This window comes from Stegostoma tigrinum, chromosome 1 (assembly GCF_030684315.1).
Source record: "Stegostoma tigrinum isolate sSteTig4 chromosome 1, sSteTig4.hap1, whole genome shotgun sequence".
NCBI classification, from domain to species: Eukaryota; Metazoa; Chordata; class Chondrichthyes; order Orectolobiformes; family Stegostomatidae; genus Stegostoma; species Stegostoma tigrinum.
Window position 1 is genome coordinate 37,546,222 of NC_081354.1, and position 10,970 is coordinate 37,557,191.

General features: G+C 41.3%; 1 protein-coding gene across 1 annotated transcript in view; it reads left to right on the plus strand.

Moving 5' to 3' along the window:
* Positions 1 to 7,705, plus strand: part of gtf2e2 (general transcription factor IIE, polypeptide 2, beta) — an 82,000-nt gene extending 74,295 nt beyond the window's left edge. Inside the window, exons 7-8 of the mRNA XM_048538406.2 lie at positions 2,257 to 2,372; positions 3,574 to 7,705. Coding sequence (XP_048394363.1) covers positions 2,257 to 2,372; positions 3,574 to 3,690 — 233 coding nt within the window. The 3' untranslated portion in view covers positions 3,691 to 7,705. The remainder of the gene's footprint in view (positions 1 to 2,256; positions 2,373 to 3,573) is intronic.
* The last annotated feature ends 3,265 nt before the right edge of the window (positions 7,706 to 10,970 follow it).

Here is a 10,970-nt window from a genome sequence, read left to right on the forward strand (position 1 = left end):
CTAGCTGTCTTGAATAGAATGCTAGTATTGCATTTGCCTTCCGAACTGCCAACTTGAACTGCATGTTAACTTTTAGAGAATCCTGAACTAGGACTCCCAAGTTGTTTTTTGTGCTTCAGATTTTCAAAGCCTTGCCCCATGTAGAAAATGATCTATACCTGTATTCTTCCTACCAAAATGTATAACCTTAAACTTTCCCATATCATAGTCAATCTGCCCCTTCTTTGCTCACTCTCCTAGCCTGCCCAGTCCTTCCTGCAGCCTCCCTGCATCCTCAACACTACCTGTCCCCCCCACTTATCTTTGTGTCCTCTGCAAATTTAGCAATGATGCCCTCCATTCTTTTGTCCAGATCATTTTTGTATAATGTGAATAGTTGTTGTCATAACATGGACTCCACAGATCTCCTCTAGTCACCAGCTGCCATCCTGGAAAGATTCCCTTCATCCCTAATCTCTGACTTCTCCCTGGTTCCCTTCATCCCTACTGTCTGCCTTCTCCTGGTCAGCCAATCCTCTATCCATGTGAATGCCTTGTCCCTAAGTGTAGATTTCTGGAGCAAGTAAATTATATAAAGCTGCACGCTATCAGTGGTGATAAAGATGATTATGTTAGTGGTAGTGGGGGGGCGGGGTGTGGGGTGTGTTGGAGAGACAGTCTGAGATGAGAGGTCCCAAAACCCTGTTTAGGGGATCAGCAAGGTCTTTTTTTTTTTTTTAAAAAAAATGGGGGCATTGGAATGAGAAAGTGTAAGGATCGGATAGGATGTATGGAATGGGGGAACCATTTGTTGACAGTTAACTGCCATATTAACCAATCAGAATTATATAATATGCTCTCCATGGTAGTGTCTCAACGTTTCAGAATCAACTTGCCAACCAAACAACTCTGATCTTTTACTATTATTACTACTGCTGCCTTTACGTAATCATTATTATGTTGTCTACTTGTGTTCCCATGCAGCTGTCTTTTTTTGTAATATTTTGTGCATGGAAATATTTATTTTCCAATATTGGTCAACTTGCACCAATATTTGTATAATGGTGATTATGTGAAACATATTTTTCTCTATTCATACTGCTGTTTTGCAAATCTTGTTACAGATGCTTCAGGTATTCGGATAAAGAACCTTAGATTTTTTTTAATCTGTGTTCTTTACATGAACCTTATTTGTTGATTTGTCATTGCCTTTTAAACTCTTGAACTTTTCTTTCCTATCGCACTCTGCTTCCCTTTACCAAAGTGGCTACACTTCTACATTGCCTTGACCTCTTTCTTTAAATTTAAATCACCTGTTTCCCTGATCACCACAGCACCCCCAACCTTAGTTACAAGCCCTACACATTGCCCTGATTATTATGTTTGCCAGCATGTTGATCCTGTCCCAATTTAAGTGGAACCCACCCAATGGAACAACTCCCCTTTTTTTAAAATAGTATTGGTGCTAGTGCCCTGTGAATAAAAATCCCTTCTTTCAGCACTACTCTTTTAGCCACACATACAACTCTCAAATCTGCTGGACTGTATACCATTTCAAATCTGGCTTCAGTTAAATTCAGTGGTTATTACCTTTTTGAGGTTCTGCATTTTAGTGGGTCTGATTTGTCCTAGTTCTGCAAATAAAAATTATGACTACAGTTTTCATTTGGTTGTACAGAACTTGGATATTGCTGAAATACTTCTGTTGAAACTTTTTATTGAACATTTATACTGTATTGGAGGAGAGTGCTAACTGGTTAAGAAGTGAACTCCAGCAGGTAGAACGACGGAGAATATAACAATTAATAACCACTGACAAGCTTTCTTTAAATTTTAAACAAATCAGGCTTAACTCTGACTGCTGAAGGCATTACCCTGAGAAATGATTCGAGAATGGTTGTTAGTAGTTTTGCTGAGTTCTGTGTATATGTTCTTTCTGTCTGCAAGGAACTGGGCCCTTATATAAATGTATACAACTTCCAGTAGGTGCAAGTTCACCATGCTTTTAGCCCAAATTATCTTACAGTCATTGTTATCATAATACTATATACACTCAGAACTATGTAACAAATGTCCATTTGCAGAATCCCATCTAATATTGGACATTATCCTGAGAGTTTTGCAAGCATAGGCTGGTTTGGGTACAGTCAATATCTTGCTTGTTGTGGATAGCCAAAGGGGTATGCTATTTGATTTGATCTGCCAAACAAATCATGTCTTTATCTACAGTTTTGTTTCATAACCATTAATTACAATTTAGGTTTTATTCTTATGTAGAATTTCAGAAGCTATGGAGGAGTATTCCAGTGGATTCAATGGATGAAGAGAAAATTGAGGAGTATTTGAAAAAGCAGGGCATTTCCTCAATGCAGGAGGCAGGACCAAAGAAGGTGGTACGTACATTTGGTGGATAGACATGAAGTTGGGTTGAGACCTCAACCAGATCAATCATGATCGTATTGAAGAGCAGTTTTGAAGGGCTAACTACAAGAGGGACAATATTGTGGTAAAGCTGGGTGTCAGCAATTAACAAGTGAAAAGTAATACAGTTTAGATAGATTAGATTCCCTACAGTGTAGAAACAGGCCCTTCGGCCCAACAAGTCCACACCGCCCCTTGAAGCATCACACACACCCCTGAACACTACGGGCAATTTAGCATGGCCAGTCCACCTAGCCTGCACATCTTTGGACTGTGGGACGAAACCGGAGCACCCGGAGGAAACCCACGCAGACATGGGGAGAATGTGCAAACTCCACACAGTTGCCCAGGCGGGAATCAAACCCAGGTTCCTGGCTCTGTGCGTCTGCAGTGCTAACCACTGAGCCACAGCGCCATTCTGCAGTTTTCAGATATCGTCACCAAGGGGCAACATGAGAAATAGGAGGGGCCAAAGAAAGATGCCTGTGAGAACACCAGAAGTAATGATGAAATGAGCAAGGAGGATGCAGCAAGTTAGAAAAAATAAAAGAACAATACAAATCCAAGTTGAAGTAGATGGAATTTTAGAGGAAGATTGGCACAGTGGACTGGGGGAAGGGAGTAAATCAGCAGAAGACGGCTTCAATCTGAGTGCCTGAAGTTGATGCTGCTTCAAATGTATTGATTAGAAGCAAGTATGGATGAGGAAGAATTTTTGTAAGATGGTCAGCAGAAGTTAGAAGTAAGAAGTTAATCTTTGTGTTCCAGGATGTAAAAGGAATGGGCTGAAGAATAGTGAATGGTTTTAGCAGAGACGATCAGGGCCCAAAGGCCTTGTTTGATCTAGCCATATCTGCTAGGAAATTGTTAAATCAGCTATCACCACTTAGAGATTTCTGATATCTTCCTCTTCCAACTGTTCCCTTTCCTCCCCTGCCCAATCCTCTTCAACTCCTCCGCCTGCCCCTTTGTATCCCTCTCCAGCTTCTTGCAATTATCCCTCTCCACTCTCTTCCTGTTAACTGCTTGTATGTACCTGGAATCTGTGGGTCTATCTATACTCTGCAGATTTCAGAGCAATTATCACGAGAAGGAGATAATTTCCTGTCCACCATTTTGCTAGCAGGAACAAATGTTTGCATATTATTTCTAAAATATATATATTTATGCTAGGTATGTGTTCAGAAAAGGAAGAAACCTGCTTCTCAGAGAAGAAAATTCAAGACACGCAATGACCATCTGGCAGGAATACTGGAGGACTATACTGAAGGAGTATCTAGCAAAGACTAATGACCCTGAACAAGGAAGTAATAGGAGGATTGACTGATTCATCAAAAGAAATCCTGCAGTTGATGTACAGCACTGGAATACTGAGCACAACTTTTCTTACGGTTCCTTTAGTTACTTATGCTTTCTGTAATGGCTAATTTAAAGATTGAAATTCTGCAAAACCAGAATTACAGTCATTAACCAATAGGAGTAAGGCAACAAATTGTGATTCTCTTTCTTGGTAGGTTTCTTGCTCAGTAAAATGTAATGTTTGCATTATATAATCACAACATTTTCTTTTTTAAGTTCTAGAATGGTTCTAGCAATGTCATACAATAAATAGTAAACAAGATCCTTCAGAACTGTTTAACAGTTGATGTCTTCCTCTGTATCTCTTGTAGTCAACCAGTGTCCCATGCAGCACCACACAGACCAATTGGAAATACCCCTCCCACTACACAACTGTAAATTCAACGACATTTGGGAGTCTCCTGTTTCTACGCCAGGTAGTGAAACAACAGTGCTTCTAAGAAAATTTCCAATCAATGTACATTTTCTTTAGTTGGTCATGGATAAGCTGTCTTCCACAGTACAATCAAAATAAAGAAATGCTGTTTTCTGAATGTTGGCCAGTCCCCACCCACCCATCGTTTATCATTTTGAAAATTCATGTTTCTAATAACTAACAATATCATCATTCTACGCTAATACATTAGGTCATAAATTTTGTAACTGTAGCCTGTGAGACAGGCAACTTGTTTCTCTCTTAGTCGTTGGCTTGTCCTCATTGAATTCTGTACACCGTAGAAAGGGCTGTTGGGCACTTGGTGGAGCCATGGGGTTTGTCAAGTGTTGACACGAGGAGGAGTGAAGCACAGATCTAGGGAGATTCAGCAGAGACAGAGATCCTGAACACGAGATGGCTGCTCTGTCATTAGAGAGGGATAGCTGGTCATAGTTCATCCTGAGAGAAGAGATTGAGAAGTTGGAACCTTCATGGCGACCTCAGCCAGTGTGGGGATTAAACCCACATTTTTTTCTCCAAAAATCAATTGGCCCAGATACTTTCTCCTGATCAGACAAAAAAAAACTACAGTTACTTTTAGAGGTGTTCTCTGTGAACACCTGGCCAGGAGCGTTTGCAGCTGAAGCAGTCTTGGCCAGTCCATGAATCTGCACAGCAAAGAGCGGTATTTTATACCACAGTTCCTGCCATATTTCAGTTTTAAAGGTCCTGAAGCCACTCTTACATCCACTAAGAGAATGTAAATCTGTAAGAAAAGTGAGGAGGCAGATGGCTAGGTAGGTGGAGTGTTGTGGTATATGGTGGGTTGGAGGGGCATGTTACAGATGTGCACAATGTGTTGGGTCCCAGATAAAGGAGGGAATTTGAGGTGACAGGTGGATGAATGCTTATGGTAAGTCAGGAGGGTGCAGTCTGGGAATGGTGGTGTTGGTGATCTGGTAGGGCAATGTTCTTGGGGATTGGGGGAGGGATGCCAGGTCCGATCATGCCAAGGTACAAAATGAAGTCCAAATTGGGGACAACATCAAGTGTCTGTGGGGCGGATGTATGATAGGAGGTCAGTCTGGGCACAGGGAGATGTCCAGCCCAGCTGGGGAATGAGGCAGGCTTGAATTTGGGCTTAAATAAAAACCAAAAGAACTACAGATGCTGTAAATCAGGATCAAAAACAAAGTTGCTGGAAAAACTCAGCAGATCTGGCAGCATCTGGAAGAAAGCAGAGTTAACATTTTGGGTCCAATGACCTTTCTTCAGATCTGATTGCAGCTAGGAAAGGGTTGGTATACATGCCGAAGATGGGACAGGGGAATAAGTAAATGAAGTAAATGTAAACAAAAAATGCTGGAAATCCTGGCGGGTCAGGCAGCAGCCATGGAGACAGAGCAAGCTGACGTTGAGTCTAGATGATTCTTTATCTCAGTGTTAGCTGCTGTCTTTCCGTGGATGCCGCCTGACCCTCTGTGATTTCCAGCATTTTTTGTTTTCAGTACAGATTCCAGCATCTGCAGTAATTTGCTCCTACATTGAGAAGAAGTAAATGATAGTTGGGAGATGGAGCCCAGAGAGAGAAAATCAGTTGGGCAGACAAAGGAATGGATAAAGGTCAACCTGAGAGAATGAATAGCTGTTAAATGGGGACTGTCAGTGGCTGACAATGGGATATTTGTGGTTGCAGCCGCTATGATGACAATGTTTGGTGACACATGGGTTATTGTAACACCATGGAAGAAGGTGCTCAGACCCTAAAATTTTGAACTCTCTATAGATTACAGAAAATTGCAGGGTTCCCAAGTGGAAACTGGGGTGTTCTTCCCGTTTGTGCTCGGCTTCACTGGAGCCTAGTAGCAAGCCCAAGGCAAACATGGTGGCCATGGTGTGATATGTTGAAATGGCAAGTAATCGGATGCTTGGTCATTTTTGTGGACGGAATGTAGGTGATCTGCAAAGTGGTCACCCAGTTTGTGCTTCATCTCCCCAATGTAGAGGACACCACATTACTATATTCATGCTTACAAAGAATAGATTGAGTGAAATTCAGGTAAAGTGCTGCTTCACCATGAGGGTGTGTCAAGAGCCTTGGATCGTGAGGCGCGGGGGTGGGGGGAGGAAGTAAATTGTTTGGTGTCACACTTTCTGTGATTGCATGGGAAGGTGCTGTGAGAGTATGATGAGTGACGGAAGATGGCCAGGTTGTCCCAGAGGGAATGGTCCCTTGAAGAAAGCTGGTAGGGGAGGGGAGTATGTATCGAAGCATCCTGCTACATGTGGCAGAAATGGCAGCCAATGATCTTTTAGACTTGGATGCTGGTGGGATAGTAGGTAAGGGCAAGGAGAGCCCACCGCTGTTGTGGGAGAGAAGAGAGGGGGTGAGGGTGGAAGTGTGGGAGATGGAGTGGATGTGTTTGAGAGGTCTGTTAAAACATGGTGGTGGGGAATTTTCAGTTTAGGAAGAAGATGGATATTTTGAAGGCTCCCATCTCAAAGTTGAACTTGATACGAAGTGGGGTCAGCAATCCGTGGAGCTTTGGAGGAAAGATTCAGGGGTGATCAAACCAGAAGATGGTGGCACTGTTTAATGGTTTCCTGTTCTAATTCCACTAACCTTCATTGGATAACTATTGAGTTTAAGTTAGTGGAAATCTTCTGATGTCTCCAACGCTAACTCAGAGTTGGATCTTTTTGGAGGCATGCAAACAGCAGATAATTGCCATTTTGAAACTTCAACTTTCAGAGCATTTCCTAGGATGACAGCTACATTGTACAATTCTGTCCATGCAGTGCTACAAAGAACTGTCCTTCCATTTGAAGGTCTGGGCCATGATCATTTTCAATAAGGAACTCAAAATTCATTGTAGGCTAGGTTAGGTTGATGTGTGCAGCGTCCGCTGGTCAAATTTATGATATCCTTTAATCATCTTGGGACATTGTGAATGTCCCCCTCCCCCATAGGATATCCTACAGTTACTCCATGGCATACCTGTAGTTGGAATCAGGGCTACAGCAATAAGTCTAGATTGTCAAGGAATATTGAGAATTTGATAAAGAATAAGAAGAAGGAACTATGTATTAGGTATAGGGCATTAAAAACTGGAGGTTCTTCAAAAGTAGAGAATGTGTACAGGATTGTTTAAAAAAGAAAATGTCTTTGGGAGATAGAACCAAGTCTTATTATAGGTTTCTTAAGAGTAAGAGGGTTGCCAGGGAAAGGTTGACCCTAATAGAAATCAAAGGGGCAACCTGTATGTGGATCCAGTGGATATGGGTGAGGTCTTACATGAATATTTCTCATCTATTTACAGAGCAGAAAAATATTGTAACTGGGAATATCCGGTGGGTTGGTGAACACAACTAAAATTGATAAGGAGGAGGTATTAAATGTTTTAGTGGGCTTAATTGTGTACAAATCTCTAGGGATGCAAGTGTTGACCCTTTCAGGCCTTGCTTGTTGCTTGTTTCCCTGACCATATGGCTGTTTTTCCTGGTGGTGGAAATATCGAATAAAGTTATTTGCACAATGGTGTCTTTACTGACTCCCTGCGCTTAAGCGTGCACACACAACACGGGTGCTATGGGGAAAAATAAGCACTACTGTATAGTAGTACTGTGAGGATAAAACAAAAAAAAAGAAAAAATAAAGCAGAAAAAATTTTAAAGAGTCAATCCTTAGGACCTGATGAGCTGTGACCCAGGCTGCTATAGAGGTAAGGGAGGAGATGGCTGAGGACCTGGTCAGTGTGTTTAATACTTTGCTGACCACAGATGAAGCCCAGATAACTGGAGGATAGTTAAGGTAATCTTTTATTTAAGAAGGGCAGCAGGGAAAGGCCAGGTAATTACAGACAAGTTAGTCTGACATCAGTGGTAGGGAAATTTTTGAAAAAATTCTGAGGGATGGGATTAATTAATACTTAAAAAGGCAGGGATATGCAACACAGATTTGTCAGAAGGAGGTCTTGCCTAACAAATTTAATTGAGTTTTTGAGATTGATTAAATATATTGTTGAGGGTAGTTTGATGTGATTTACATAGACATTAGTAAGGCCTTTGACAAGGTCCCATGTGGAACACTGGTTCAAAAAAATAAGAGCCCATTGTATCCAAGGCAAACTGGATCCAAAATTGGCTTGCAAATGGGAAGCAAAGGGTATGGTGGAGGATTGTTTATATGGAAATCTGCTCAGCAGTGTACCATGGGGATCAGTGCTGGAAAACTTGCTGTTTGTTATGTACATTAACAACACAAATGTGAATGTAGAAGGTATGTATAATTAGTAAATTGGCAGATTTGACATGAAAATTAGTGGTGTTGATTGTGAGAAAGATGGTCTCAGGCGACAGTCTGATTTTGATCAATTCGTAAATTGAGCAGAGTAATGGACAGTGGAATTTAATAAGTGCAAGGTGATGCATTTTAGGAGATTTAATGCAAGAAAGATACACGATGAATGGTAGGTCCATAGGGAATACTGAGGATCAAAGAGATCTTCATGTACAAATCCATTGAACACTGAAGGTGCTAGCATAGGTAGATATGGTAGTGAAGGAGACATATAGAATGCTTGACTTCATTAGTTGAAGTGTAGAATATAGGAGCAAGGAAGTCTTATTGCAACTTTATAAAACATTGGTTAGGCCACGGATGGAATATTCTGTACAGTTTGGTAGCCACACTGTCTGAAGAATATCATTGGACTGGACAGTATACAGAGGAGTTTCACCTGTTGCCTGGGATGAGCAATCTCTGTTAGGAGAAACTGGATAGGCTGGGTTTATTTTCCTTGGAGTAGAGAAGGCTGAAGAGGGGAGTGATCTGATTGGAGCATACAAAATTATGACCGGCATAAACAGTGTAGAGCATGAGAATCTTTTCCTCACATCAATGAATCTAAGAGTAGAGGGCATAAGTCTAGGGTGAGGAGTAAGCAGTTTAGAGGAATTCTGAGAAAAATTCACCCAGAAGATGGTAGAAATATGAAACATACTGCCTTAGATGGTGGTGGAGACAGGTACTCTCGTAACATTTAAGAAGCATCAGGGTGAACACTTAAAATACCCAGGCATAGTTGACAATGGACCAAGTGCAGGTAAATGGAATCAGTGTAGTTTTCTATTTTTTGGTTGGCATGGACATGGTGAGCCAATAGGCCTGTTTCTCTGCTATATGACTGAATCACCCTCACCAGTCCCCTTCACTCAATGCTTGGTCCTCCATGAGGAAAGTACTGAAGTGGAACTTGAATGTAGAGATTTTGGCTCAGAGGCAGGGGCAATACCCATTGTGCCACAAGACTTTCAGTAGTTTCAATTAACTAAAGCACTCAATAAAAAATAACCTATCCCCTCCCTACCTCCCCACCTACACCCTCTCCACCTATCTTCTTTACTCTCCATCTTCGGTCCGCCTCCCCCCCTCTCCCTATTTATTCCAGTTCCCTCCCCCCATCCCCCTCTCTGATGAAGGGTCTAGGCCCGAAACGTCAGCTTTTGTGCTCCTGAGATGCTGCTTGGCCTGCTGTGTTCATCCAGCCTCACATTTTATTATCTTGGAATCTCCAGCATCTGCAGTTCCCATTATCTCTGAAGCATTTTCCACTTTTTGTGAGGAACTCAAAGTTTATAAATTCAATTATGAGTTTAGCAGAAAATCTTATTTGAAGAGTGCCGAGAATATGGGGCTTGTAGATTGGTAAAATACAAGAATAACAAATGGTTGGTACATGATGGGTCTATTTATAAAGTGTTCATAATTTGGTATCCTTGATATTGATAAAACCAAATGAACACGAGGTGACCACTTCACAGAACATCTCTGTCCTTAAGAATGACTCGCATCTTCTAGTTGCTTGCATTTCAGTAAACCACTTTGTCCCATGCTAATATTTCCATCCAGGATCTTCCACAGTGTTCCAATGAAGCTCAAAGCAAGCTGGGGGGAACAACACCTCACGTTCCACTTTGTGGCCTCTAGAACTAAACATTGAGTTCCACAACTGCAGAGTATGGCCTCTGTTATCCAATATCCCTCCCACCCCAATCCTACCAGTTTTTTGTTTGTATCTTGTTGACTTTGCTCCCAGCATTTTCTCCTTTACACACTTTCATTTGTACCCATTTTACGTCTCTAATTCCCCTTCACTGTCAGCACTCCATTTATCTTTTGCTCAAGGTGCTTCACAATCTGTTCCAATTGCTCCTCCTCTCTTTCTGTCAACAGTAGAAAAACAATTCTTTTTCAACCCCTTCAGTTCTGAAGAAGAGTTGTATCAGACTTGAAACATAACTCTGTTTCTCCACAGAAGCTGCCAGACCTGCTGAGTTTATGTGGCATTTTCTGTTTTTATTAATATCCATTCCAAAACAGTGCATCATCTGCATTGTACATACTAGCTTTACACTGAGCACCATGCCAAATAGTCTTTTATAGCTGACACATTGCGGCAAAATATTTCACTGGGAGCTGATGGTTCTTGAAAACAAAATAAAATTGTAAATGTGTTTTTTTTTCTGTTCTTTTGTTAATTCTGACTCCTCCTAACCCTAACCCAAGAATCAGAGTCAATTTCCTGCAACAAATTCTTTAATGCCCTTGGACATCCTGTGTAAAAGAGCTGGATGAGAAAATGCAGTGATTCTCTCACCATGATGTTAACAGAGGCCCCAAAGAAGTTATCTGCAAGTGTAATAAACAATGAATTTGGGAATTTACTTATTGAAAACTGAAGAATAATTCCTTAATAAGTGTGAACTTCTGGCCTTAGTTGAATTAATCCAGTGT